This window comes from Bombus huntii, chromosome 9, assembly GCF_024542735.1.
Source record: "Bombus huntii isolate Logan2020A chromosome 9, iyBomHunt1.1, whole genome shotgun sequence".
Taxonomy (NCBI): domain Eukaryota; kingdom Metazoa; phylum Arthropoda; class Insecta; order Hymenoptera; family Apidae; genus Bombus; species Bombus huntii.
Window position 1 is genome coordinate 9,758,575 of NC_066246.1, and position 13,752 is coordinate 9,772,326.

A 13,752-nucleotide genomic window follows, 5' to 3' on the forward strand; every position below is an offset into this window, starting at 1 on the left:
CTCGTCTCTATTCTCATAATCATATATCTTCTTCCGTCTCTATTTACCACGAAAAAATTTTAAAATTCACAAAATTATAGGATAGTCGACGAAACAAAGAATTATATATTTTCTGTAGATGAACCATATTTATACAAAATTTAAAAAAAATTTAATTTTTTGGATTCTTTAATTTCCCTTGTCGACCAAGGATCAATACATTCGAAAACTGAATGTGCTTTTTTAATTTAAGATCTATAAAGTGAATGAAGTAATTCCGAGAATTTTTGGGCTAGTCCCAATAGCTACTGTGGGAAATTTCCTCTGGCTCTTAACAATTTGGCTCTTAATTCTTTAGACAATTAGTCTCTCGAGTAGCAGTGCATGGGCGCCTGCGAAGAACCTTCGAAACCTTCTAATTTACGGCACGTATATGTGCCCCAGCAACGAAAATAGTGGTTTCTTTAAAGTTTAAAGTTTCGAGACACGTACCAGTATCTTTTTTACCAATCACCAGATCTCTCGTGTTACAGAACGTAAACTGTACTTGCAGCAAAAAATTTTTCGTTTGAGACTTTGTTTTCGAGAAAATAGACTTTGAATTTTCGCTCGGTACGCGTGCGATACGTTATAACGGATCTCACTGTAGATCGTTGTCTCGATGGAAAAATTAAAAAAAAAAATTAAAAAAAGAAAATTTTTATTCTATATTTTCGACTTCTTTTTTCGCGTAGAATCACCCCCTTTCCGCTTGTACCACCAGTTACCAACCACCCTGTATATAATATTGAAATAATAAAGAATTCGTGATATTCGTGTTGCTCGTAGCTTTTAGGCATAAATGAAGTAATACAAGTAAACATTGCGCATCATACTCCATATTCGTAACAGAAACTTCATAAAGTACTGTCCAACTTGAGCTCACTTGGAGCCCCTTCTACTTTGCTTGATGAGAGTATGTATTACATACTCTGCGCTAATGCAGAACTACTAGTTTGTTGTCTTGTGTTTACACACGAGGTAGACAAACCAGGAAATTGTATTATAACAAATCTGTCAATTTTCTTGAAGTATCCGTATCTTACGTCTTACGGCAATAACAGATAAGCAGAACGTAAAGGGGGACTTTTGTGAATTACGCTGTCATAGAAAAATGAAGTGAAGGACGTGAAAAACAGCACCATCAATATGCTTACGAATAAAATAGAATGTCACATACATGTAGCTTTGAAACTATGTATAAAGGGTAGATGGAATCAAAGAAGTGCGAGTGACACTTTTCTGATACACAGGAAATTGAGTTTAAAATTCAGATGTGTTTTAAAAGTTCCAGGTAATATCGTTACGAAAATTGAATCACATTTCACATTTGTCTTTCAGTTTGAAAATTATTGAACGTAACACATTTATTATATTTGTATTTCTTTGGTATTAACTTTTTTTTGAAATCAATTTTTTATTTTATGAAAAAAGACGCAAAAAAACATGAAATAACATATTTCAGATAAAAATAATTATTAAACATTTAACTGCGTATGGAGTAACAACAATTTTAATCATCTGATTTATAGAAATCGATTATTTAGATCTATCGTATTAATATTTAAATCTACGCGACTCTCGTTTAATCATTTCTATTTTTAACACGAAAGTATTAAACATGTAACTCACATCTTTTTGTCTCTAAATGCCTCAGGTAAAGCGTGTTATTTTAAATAAGACAAGGTTATGCTCATACATATTTCAATAAACTGTCAGGAGTGACAAATATGTTATTTTACATAAAACTATTGTTCCGCTAACGGTCAACAGCTTAATGGTCAAAATGCCTATAAAGCAATAAAGTAAACAACAAAACTGTTGATCCTGACCTTGAACAAACTTTTTAAGCAATAAAAATGAGCATTATAATAAGTGAAATTATTGTATTATTTTTACGTAACATTTTGCCTTATTCTATATGTCAGAGAAGCGTCAGGAATAGAGTTGTGGGCATTTGCTAGATCTCCATTGGAATCGCCATCGCTGGGTTATAACGACGGTACGGCCTGATACTACGAGTATGAACACTTCCGATTCGACAATCAACACCGGCGATTAGGCACTAGTGATAATGGTCTTAGGTTCGATAACGAATCCACGGTCAACGGGAGGATAGATATACTTGCTCTAATTCAAACGTGTACTGATCGTAAAGCTTTACTCCCTTCCTCGATGAGGTCTCAATCAGGAATGAATCTTCGTCCCAACGACGCCACCGAGACAAACTCTGGTGGGGTGTCTAAGTACCCAAGATCCTCGGATCGACGTCGCTGTCAATTGGTCAATTTGGGACAGAAGCTGCCTATCCGTTTGCAAAACATATTAATTGCCGAAAAACCCAGGTTTCATAGCGGGTCCTCGGGCTAACTGGACTTGTGCTGTGTACGTGCCTCAACTTCAAGTATTCATTGTCCGAAGGAACCGTTGGGATGTTTTACTGTCAGATACCTCTATGGGTATTTCCTTTAATGAGAGTCATACTATCGCTCCATGCCTTTGTTAGATGAAGCGCTCGTCCCGTTGACCGCGGCTACGTTCGGCGGCTGATGGTCGCCTTGAGCCCAAATTTATTATCACCAATCGCCAACAAGTACAATTGGGCAGACTGACGGCAAAGTGTTTAGTTATAACTGTAAACTTTAATTACACTCTTACGGATTTTCCCGAAGTTCCAAAGGGGAGGCTCCAGTGGCCTTTCGTCTCCGACATATACATAACAAAGTATAACAAATTATAAAAATCAAAGAAGTGTAGGAGACTTCAAAAAATAATCTTGTTCTAAACGTATATTACTATTAGATAAATAAATATTTAACAAATTTTACCGTTCAAATTCCACAATTATAATATATATAATACATATTATATGTATAATAATATTATATGTATATGAAACACGAGTAACAAACAACACATACAGTTTATTATAAGCACGAATATTACCTGTATTTGACAGACGACTTCACCATATGGCCAACATCCGTAGACGGCTGGTAAGAAGCCGAATGGTGTAACCAGAAGACCAATAGCTAGGTCGTTGCTCGCCAAACTTGTAAGTAAGTACTTTGGCTGCAATAAAGTTGAAGAGAACCTGTTGATCGTTTAGATTACATTGTTGGGGTGTTATTCATTACGCAAATCAATTTTGAATGGACTTCATTGAATATCACCTCGTATCAATTGCCCCTATTTAATGTTACATTCTATACATTATTAGTAAAAACTTTAATGGCAGTTATTCGATAAGCTATTGATTTTTACTCCAATTACTTTGGAACTAGATCAGTATTAAAAATTCGATCACATTTCTATAGTTTCATTCGTTTTTACTACTCTCTCATCACATTTCGGATAAATGATCGTTACACTTTTTGTTCGTTAAGAGTATACTTCAATGTCCTGCATGCGTTTCCAAGCGAGACCGAAAATGACCATTTCCTACCATCCTACTTTTCTCAGTTAGTGATTCATTGCGCGAATGCCCTACTACTGCTTGTCACTAATCATCGACTACCATTCGTTCTGTACCAACGGAACAACTGCATGGACATCCATAAAACAAACAAAAAAGATCTGGTTTTCAACACAGCCTAACAGACACATTCAAATTATGGAAAATTCTAACGTGCCCTGCAGTTGACCAGTACACCAGACAGAAGCGAAATAATGCTGTCACAAACGGCCCCTGGCTTGTGTGACATTTTTAACACACGACACGAATACAAATATAGCATTCGTGATGGCATACGTAATAGTGAACAACTGGATGAATAGAAAGTAATCAGAAAACATAGATTTGAGGAGCAAGTGCTTGAACAAATTTACGTAGGGTGTTCCATTCTAATTTCTACACGGAAACATCTTTAAATCTGAAAATTATCGAAAGGAAATGTATCAATTAATTTCGATCTATATTATTAAAATTCCTATGACAAATATAAATATTTGTGTCATAATAGAAGATGCTTCGTAAGTTTCGAAATGAATTCTACTTAAATAATATGTGTGTTTGGTAACTATCGTATTGTCATAAATGAAAAAAAAGATTCTTTGAGAAGATGGAACAGTAATTTTAAATTATATCTACTAAATACACTATTTGCTATAAATATAGTCATATAGCATATATACTATATCAAATGGAGATATTTTGTTTTTATGAACGGCTATAAAGATACATGATATCATTTTATACGTGTTATTTCTTAAAAAGTATTAATTTCTAGAATTTTGATAATTTGGAAAAAATATTGATTAATTTAAAATAAATAATATTATATCTAAGAGCAAGAGATTTTTCTGAGAGATGTTGTCGTATAATTTTTTCAATAAACTTATTTCGTACTATCGTTTTTAGCATTTCAAATAATTTATCCGTTCATTATACACTTTTAGCTTTCTTTCATTGCTCATTCCAAATCCATTCTACAGGCATTTTATTCACATACATCCAACTTAGGACTCTATTTATGGGGCATTCCTAAAAAATTGGTAAATTAGGAAAAAATCGGTAGTACTATGAAAGGAACGTTTGAAGATTCTCTTCTGTTTAACGCCATATGAAAGTATCTGCTACAAATACGATTAATTTCCATTGTAAGACTACTATCATAGATATAAGATCTGATGGTATGCCGCTGGGAGTAGCCATCAACATGTTATTTAGCAATTAAGCTAGAAAAATTTACCAAATGTCCAACTGGACAAATTGTAAAATATAAATTAAATAATAAAAAAAATGTAAGATCTTTACACATTTCTGTGTTATACACTCATACATACGATAAACTACTGATATAAAAAATTCGAAAGAAATGTACTCACCTGTGCGTGAATGTATTTGCTGTATCGTCTGCTGTTTATGACGCATATTACTAGCAGATTGGCACAAAGAATACCGAGACTGAGTACAAGAATTAAAGCGGCGCGTAACAATTCCCCTGGGCCTGGTCCAGTCCAAGTGCCTTCGGATGTGTCCCTCCGCCAACAGCTGCTGTTGCTCAACGCAGGTGCGAGCAAGATCGTTTGCTTGTGCTCCATGTCTCTTTTCATTAACGTTTTTACTTTGAAAATTTCTATTTAATCTCCTAGCCCAGACGAGACATTCGTGTCTCGTATGAGGCTGGGCTGGTAAACGCGTTTCCCGACAATGTTTCATCTCTGCCGCACTGCTGCCCCGGCTAGGCTCGCTTCCCGACTATTTAATAATATAACTATATTAACTTTCCTCATTGTCACGAATCAAATAACTTGTGTATCTCGGTAGATAAAAAACGTGTTTGACATCCACCTTTCCATTAATTTAAAATCACGAATCAATTCATATTCTTATCTCGGATTTTTGCTATAAAACTGTATTCTCAGGTGGCACATAATGCCAAGGCACGATTGATTAGATTACGATTAGGGTATCTGTAACATACAGAAACAAAGTTTAGTTAGCAATTTTGTCATTTATCGTTCATACATAATTATTAAGAAGCTTCGAGTTTTTATATTGGTTAATGTATTTTATAGATACTAAATTAAATTTAACTAGATTAACTGAAGAAATAGAATTTAAGCAGAATAGATTTGTTTTATCCATTAACAGGTATAGCAAATTTTGATATTCTGTATATTTTAATATCAACATTCTTTGTGTCTTGCATTCCCAAATTTCGCGCAAATGTATAAAAATCCATAGTTTATTTATTAAGCATAATTATACAAGATAGTCCTAGGGAGTAACAGTCAAACATAGATAGAAATAAAGTTTGTTAATGAAATATTTATATGTCGGAGTCAGGTTGGCATTTTGGGGCGTTCTATGAACCTTTATTTACTTTACCGTCGCGGATGTGGCTAATATTTATCAATACGAATTTTTTTTTTTTTATTTATTTATTTACATTTTACAATTTGTCCAGTAGGACATTTGGTAAAATATTATAGCTTAGTGATATAGTATTATAACATGTGGATGGCTACCCCCAGTGCCATATAATCATTTCATACCTCTGTCAGGTACACGTCCCTCCCGTGACCGTGGCTACGTCTAGTGATCCGCTATGTCACTTCGAGCCCGAACCCATCGTCATAAAGTCAGATTGGAATATTAAAACTATTCCTTATTTTTATTATTTAAGTGCAGCTATAGTAAAAGTCTGGACTAGGGTATCGGGGGTTTTCCCAACATTCCGGACGGGAAATCCCGCTGTCCTTCCATCTCCAACATATAATATGGCAAAAAAAACGATGTTTTAGCCTTCAATATCAGTCCCAATTTCGCGTCATTAAACTTTTATACATGAATAAGACTATAAGAAAAACATACATCAAACACGCGTTAATACGTGTGACATAAAGATTTAATTAATTCATTGAAATGATACAAAATTAAAATGAGCTTCATAGAAAAATTAATTCAATTTTTTACCGCTGTCAGTTTCGTATTATTAAGAGTGCTGAACATTTTAAAATATAATATTAGCAGCTATTAATTATATCGATTATAAACCTATTATTATATTATATAAATTATTATGTTACACATAAACTTGTTATTATTCCCTTCGTACTACATATTTTTATTATAACTTTTTAATAAACCTTCGAACGATCTATCTTGATATATAATATTTTGCTTCATTAAAAAACAAGGTTTGGCTGTTAAATTCTGGAATACTCCCTATTATATAAGTTGCATTGCTGCTATGCAATGTAAACACTGCTTACATTTCTCGAGTATTCATGGATTCAGTAGAATACTTGTTAAGAATAAATTAAAATTATTGCAATCTATTTTCTTCACAATCACGAAAGATATAAACATAATTCTTTTTGTTTTTTCTGGTAAATTGAGACTAATTTTCTTTTTTTTTTTTTTGGGACTAATACAGTTTACTACAAATCGTTCTAATTATTAAGAGATTTTCCAATTTTTGTTTCAAATGATATTGCAAATGATATTTCAAACAGTGTTTCAGACGATGTTTCAAACGCATTCATGTTTCTGACATGCGGTTCTGGCGAAGTCAATCAATTTCATTCAGTCCAGCTTCACTGGAATCCCAGAAAGATTAAGGAAAGAAATACTAAACTAGAACACTCTATATAGTTATTTCTCTTCTGTCAGAAAATGTAATATCTGTCACAATCCTTGTACTGTCGTGAAGAATATTCTCTGTGCTCGGGAATTCAGTTCTATAACATTAAATAAATATATACTTGAATAGTTATACACATAATATCAAACAGTTATTTCATGAAAAATTATATATTACACAACAACGAACGTTTCGAACGAAAAAATTTCTTAGAAAAGATATTAAGAGAAATATAAAAAATATAAGTACATGTGGAATATTTCAGAACATATTACATTTAACAGAATTATTTAACAATGAAAATTGTTTCTAAACAAGGAATTGGGTTACGTAGATAACTTTATGTATTATATAAAACATAATTATATTACATAGAATATTATAAATAACGTGGTTTTGTTAACTTTCGACTAGAACTAAAAAAAAATAACAAAATTTGAATGTATTGGAATTTCGACTTTCGATGACGCAACAAAAATTATTCGGACCATTTCGTCTTCTACCACTTCTTCGTTTCATGCGTTTCATCGATTTTAGTACCGCTCTACAACCAATCTCAGAGAATAACATTTTTCCATACATACAATCCCCAATATTCACATACATTTTTACTGATTTTTCACATTTTCTACCATAACCAGCCCTACTCCAAACATTAACCAAGCCAACTTCAATTCCAAATGTGTTTATTTCTTCATCGTTTTCAAAAACTTAACATTTCGATAATCTTCGATCTTACTACAAATAAATATTTTCTCTTAATCACTGTTTTCATCGATTTTCGCATTTTAATTTCTCATTCCTAATTTTCTACTATTTCTTGGTAATCCAAATTAATTGTTACGCTTTACGTAAATTTAACATTAAGTGTCCTAATATATATGAACGAAAGTATACACAATTATAAAGGATATTTTCTTATCTGGTTTTCTGAATCCTACTCATTGTGTATCTTACATATTTCCTTCCGGTTCTAAAAGTTTCAGAATCTTTATCCAAATTTGCTTTTCCATGTTTAACGACCAACAATATTTTATATGCTCTATTGTGCTCCACTCTCGTCGCACATCAGGTATGTAGCTATTATATTTAATAACCCAGGTAAAGTATGTATACGTATAATAGAACTGAAGACAATACAGTACAAACTTATCTACCTTATAATACGTAGGAATGTTTAATCTCTTTCTACTGACGATCGTAATGCAAATGCATCTCTGACCGTAATCACGATACAACTTTAAGATTAATATAGATGCTTCGATTTACAAATATACAATGACTCTTTTTATGAATCTAAAGATTCGTTTTTAAGAAAGTCAATTTTGAAAATGTACTAAATTCATATTCGTTCGAGTGATTAGTATGATCAAAGTTTATCAAAAGTGTCTGTTCGATCGTTCGCGGAGAGGCAGGAGTCGTAAATTCTCGTTACGATACGATGATCGACGTCACGAATCAGTCGATTCCCTATTTTCGGTTAGGATAATAGAAATGGTTGAATTGATGATAACAGTGAGTTAATAAATTAAAATATACACTTCATTCCAACAACTTTGAAGATTTAAGTATTTACGCGTGGCGTGTTCTCAGCGAAGTGTAACTAACAAGTTAATATGATGACTGATCAATAAAAGAAAAATCAGACAAGATAATGACTGGTCGACAGATGAAAAATTAGAAGTTCAGTGACGATGCTATCTCGGAGGAAAGCTATTGATGTGTCCTTGACAGAAATTTTGGCTAGGAAAGTGAGGGCAACGGTCATCGCTGCTAATTGGATAAGGACAAGGTTGATGAGTAAACATGGGTACGTGCCGCCCCTAATTGCCCGTGAGGGGTATTGTACATGGGAAAACTCCAAACTAAATTTACAGAATAAAATTACCCTCTACAAGACCGTAATAAAACCTGTCTGGACCTACGGAATCCAACTATGGGGAACAGCAAGTAACTCCAACATCGAAATACTCCAACGCTTTCAATCGAAAACGCTAAGATCCCTAATTGACGCACCTTGGTATGTAACCAATGAAACAATACACCGCGACCTCAAGATACCCACCGTCAAAGAGGAAATAGCAAAATATAGCAACAGATACAGCAAAAGAATCAACAAACACCGAAACCCCCTAATCACTGGACTACTCGATACGACGGACCAGATTCGCAGGCTGAAGAGGCACTACCCGCTAGACCTAAACGTTAGATTCATTTAATTATCCAAATCAAGCATATGCACTTACTTATAATACTTATAGATTATAAATTATATCTATCTATAATAAGTATTAACTTATTGTAAATAAACAGCCATGTCACTGCGCCACGCCAGAAAAATTACTGAAAATTCTCAACGCGAGAATTGATTGTAATTTCAACAAATAAATAAAAAAAAAAAAAAAAAATGGGAAAACCCGCTTACCTGCGTTTTCTCGAAATGGGCAATAAGTCTAAAGCGTAATTCAACTTAAAAGATATTTATTGGGACTGAAAGATCTTAACTATGAAAATGCTAAGATTTATGATGAGACCTTAAGGCTATTGAGAATATGCAATAAAGATATTTAGTCATCTAGCGGCCATCTTGTCAGAGGTATGGAGTCTGGTTTGTGTAGAGAGTCAGCGGATGTAACAGAATCCTATAAAATCGATGATATACTCTAAAGATATTGAAAAATTTATATTAAAAGAATGTAATTATATCATTATTTAATTAAAAAATTAAACACTACTGTATTAAATAGTATTAAATACTACCATATTTAATTACACTGAAAGCCACTAAATATTTGAATAATTTAATGGCATAATAGTCTTCTGTGATGCGATTAAATTTACCGTCTACACGGGATATTTTCCGACATCATTAAAGGTAAGGAACAAGTTGGATTTCGTGAGTTGTTCGGGAAGAGTAACATTTTCTAAAACTCTCTAATAATTTGTCATGAGAATGTTAACATTTCAATATTTCTTTGAATCTGTCTGGTGAAAGCCTGACTGTACAAATTCAACTGGAATACGTGGGTGACCACAATTCAGGAATAGGTTACGGTTATACCATAATGTACATTCAGTGCAATGAAAATACCACATATAATTCAGCAAATTTTATAGGAAATAATATGTGTATAGCAATGGAAAGAATTAGAAGGAATTATCCCCTTTCAGTACCTAATTTTTGATATAGATACAACAAATCTAACCATCTCGATATTAACGTCCGTAATTAACTTCGCTTTCGTATTTATAATAAAACTTCTCGTATTCTATTTTAGCATCTTACATCGTCATTTCCGCAACCACTTTTGTTAATATTTTCCATTACTACATATTTCTAATGTTATTTGCAGTCACTACTATTATTCATAATAAAAATAAAAAAAGAGCAATAAGACACTTGAACAACTGCTATTACCTAAACTAAAGACATTTCTAATTAATAAAAAAAGGTGCAACTTCAAAAATAAAATAGCCATACTTTCTTTAATAGCACCGTTGGACTGAGAGAATGTAGATATATTCAACATATTTCACAGAACTAATAATTTAACAGGAATACGATATAAGCAATATTAAAACAGACGTAATAATTCACTGGAACAGTAGAGAACAAAAGGAAATCGCTCATATATTAAATAAAATCACACAGCATCAAAGGTATTTTATACAGTCATAATAAAATTTCCTTTCAAACCATTATGAGAAAAACAAAAAGGAAGAAAACTGAAACCAGAAAGAAGAAATGTCCGGAGGCAAATCACGGCATAGGGTATAACGGCTCCCTTTTAATTATTGCGAAACCTACGGCTACTGAGATTCGTTCCGGCTCGTTAGTTACGTACGTCCTCGTTATTCAACTCTTGCTATCGATTTTTCTTCATTTGCGTTTTCTAAGTATTTCCGCCGATTCCGAATTCTTAACTTTCACATCTTCTCTGCATACCGATTTAACACCATAGACATATCTCGTCCAATTTATTTTACCACTCAGCCTACCATTCATCAAAATCTTTCAACGTACATATAACAGAATAGGAGACTATAACAATAGGAATTTTAACTGTTTTCAGTATTTACGTACTATGTTCGGTTTCATATATTACTGTAAGAGAGTCTTAAGCTAATATTTGATAATAACTGTTGAAATAATTACTTGAAGAAAAACTCTACATCTTATCTTTTTGTAAACCTGCGACCCGGAAACCGTTATTACTAAGAGAATAGAATTTAGTAAAGCAAAAAAATTCAAAAGAAAAGGGATCCATATTATTGTACTCTTGAGTATAATTGTTGTTTTAGGTTACAAGGACTAGAAACAAAAGAGCTATAAACAAATTGTTATTGCTGTTTCTTGTAGCCTTCAGCTACTTATAACTGTACTTATTTCAATATATTTTTCTATTACAAATTCATTCACTCTTTCCTCTACCAGTCAGCCTCAACAATAATCTTGTAATGACAATCATATTTTTGAAAAATATTTTCACGGGGTGTTGCATACAGTGACTGACAAAAATATTTTGGACACTTATAGAAACTTCTTATGATTATATTCTGTGTATTATATAAAACATAATAATACATAATGTATTTACATAAATTTTCATTAATAATATTATTAGATACGTTGTATAACTGCATAATTTATAATAAATAGCTTGTTTCATTAATACGATATCGGTTACAGCTAGGAGCACATTGATTGGTCTCTATTAAAAATTCTAATTACCAATCAGTGCGTCTAATGAATACCACGAAGGTGGAGAGATAGTACCTCGGCTAACACGATATGGATGAAATTTTAGCAACGGTGCAGAATTTCCTCCAGATCGAACCCTTCCGTCTCTGCTTCGTAACAGCTAAGTTTCTGATTTACTAAAGAAATAAAACCTAAGCAGATTTGATAGTTTAGATATTTCCTATATATTTTCGCATGTTTGGTGCACTCTGTGTACTACAGTACCTTTGAATTTCACCAAATTGTATAAATATCCGCATCTTACTAATAACTTATTACGATGTTAGATTTTAAACTTCCACGATGACTAGATGACATTACTTGTCGTTCTTCGAGCTTCGTTTTTTTTTTTTTTTTTCCGATATTTTTAAAAGTATGTTGTGCAAGGAGACGCGAAGAAATAAACTGGAACATTCACGAAATATCGGTATAAAGTACAACGTACTATTACAATCATTGAAATCTGATTGAAATCTGGAGAATTAAAACTATATAATTTATTACAGTGTTTCAAGCGATTTATAATTATTAAATCAAATAATTATACATAAGTATATATATCCTTTAAGAATTCTGTCGAATTTCTACATCCAAGTTATGTATCATGCCTATTATATGTACACTAATTCATAGAACAAAGGAAAGGTTAAACTGCCAATTGAAATCATCCCCAACGAGTACTTTGTATCAACCCGACATTCCTAACGGTAGTAAGCATAAACCCTCGGTATAGACGAGTTAAGAGATTGCAAACTGTTATGGGTGCAACGGCTAGTGCTACTACTATATATGTGAGTTTATGATGCACCAATTGGTACGGAAAGATTAAGCTGTACGTCAAAGGTACAGAAAGATACTCAATTTTTCTCATATAGCTTAGATCTCGTGATAAGATCTTCAATATTGCGCCGTACGATACATTTGTGCTGATTTTTCTAGATTACTTTTCTAATAACTGTATTTGTACATAGTATAAAAGTTATATCAAATAATTTGTATATTCTGCAGGTTAATACTCCACTGTCTCCCTAAGTATACAAATATTTTAAATTAACTGATTTAATAATTCTATGATTAATTTAAGATAATAGAAAATATGATATTTCTGCGAAATTTTATGTTTTTCCTTATTCGAAAAGGCAAAACTGCAGTAGAGAGAACATTGAAGCCGTAAGAGACGAGGTTCTGGACTACTGGCGCACACATGATTCTTTGTCTTTAAAAGTTCTAGAACTTCGCAAGGAAATTTATTTAACTTTCATTGTCCTCTCAAAACGCTATACTCGACAGGAAACAGACGCGTTACAAGCCCAGGTTCCCAAAGGGTCATATACCTTATCGGTAACTCCTTCGCTCTTAAATTGACCAAGTCCGTAGGAAAATCTCGCACAGTTGCCAAACTGTCTCCCTGATTAGGTCAAATAGGACAAATAAAGGACGATAAAGGTCAAATAGGACAGGGGTGCGCTACCACCGTTTTGGCCTCTTCGTCGCATTCTTGTTATAATGAAATCAAGTGTCTATTAGTATAATGAAATCAATCTGTCTCCTAACCCCGATGTACCCCAGGTAAAAGGCAATATAAGTACGGACGGATGGGCCATATACCCATGCTCGTTTACAACAAGGGAGGGGAGAGGGTAATTAAGAAAGGTATGTTTGACCATCGGCCATCCACATCCGTGCGCATACCAAGCCGTAGTATATAAGGGAGTTGTGCAGAGCGTTGCAACCAGTACAGAGAGCATTGCAGAGAGTTGCGGATAGAATTGCGGACAAAGTTGTACAGAGTGTAACCAGAGAGAAGGTGTAGGAGATTTTTGTACTCTCTTACTCGCTACAATTGGGAGCCAGAGCCACGATTGAACAAAACATTTTACAGAACTATTTGTGTGGTGATAG

General features: G+C 33.2%; 1 protein-coding gene and 1 long non-coding RNA gene across 13 annotated transcripts in view; one reads left to right on the plus strand and one right to left on the minus strand.

The window, feature by feature from the left end:
- The window catches only part of LOC126869687 (trace amine-associated receptor 9), a 106,808-nt gene that overhangs the window by 67,236 nt on the left and 25,820 nt on the right, over positions 1-13,752 (minus strand). For 9 of the 12 annotated variants that reach the window (XR_007690970.1, XM_050626542.1, XM_050626538.1 and 6 more), the window contains 2 exons: positions 4,846-5,433; positions 2,965-3,090 (listed from right to left, as the gene is read on the minus strand). Coding sequence is in view for 11 of the 12 variants with exons in the window: in XM_050626542.1 (XP_050482499.1) it covers positions 2,965-3,090; positions 4,846-5,073 (354 nt within the window). In the remaining variant the exon portion in view is untranslated. Of the gene's footprint in view, positions 1-2,964; positions 3,091-4,845; positions 5,434-6,018; positions 6,163-13,752 lie in introns of those variants that run through there. The other 3 variants (XM_050626541.1, XM_050626547.1, XM_050626546.1) reach the window with 2 other exon arrangements.
- LOC126869691 (uncharacterized) overlaps positions 1-13,752 on the plus strand; it is an 86,045-nt gene that overhangs the window by 61,092 nt on the left and 11,201 nt on the right. The gene's annotated exons all lie outside the window — the stretch shown is intronic.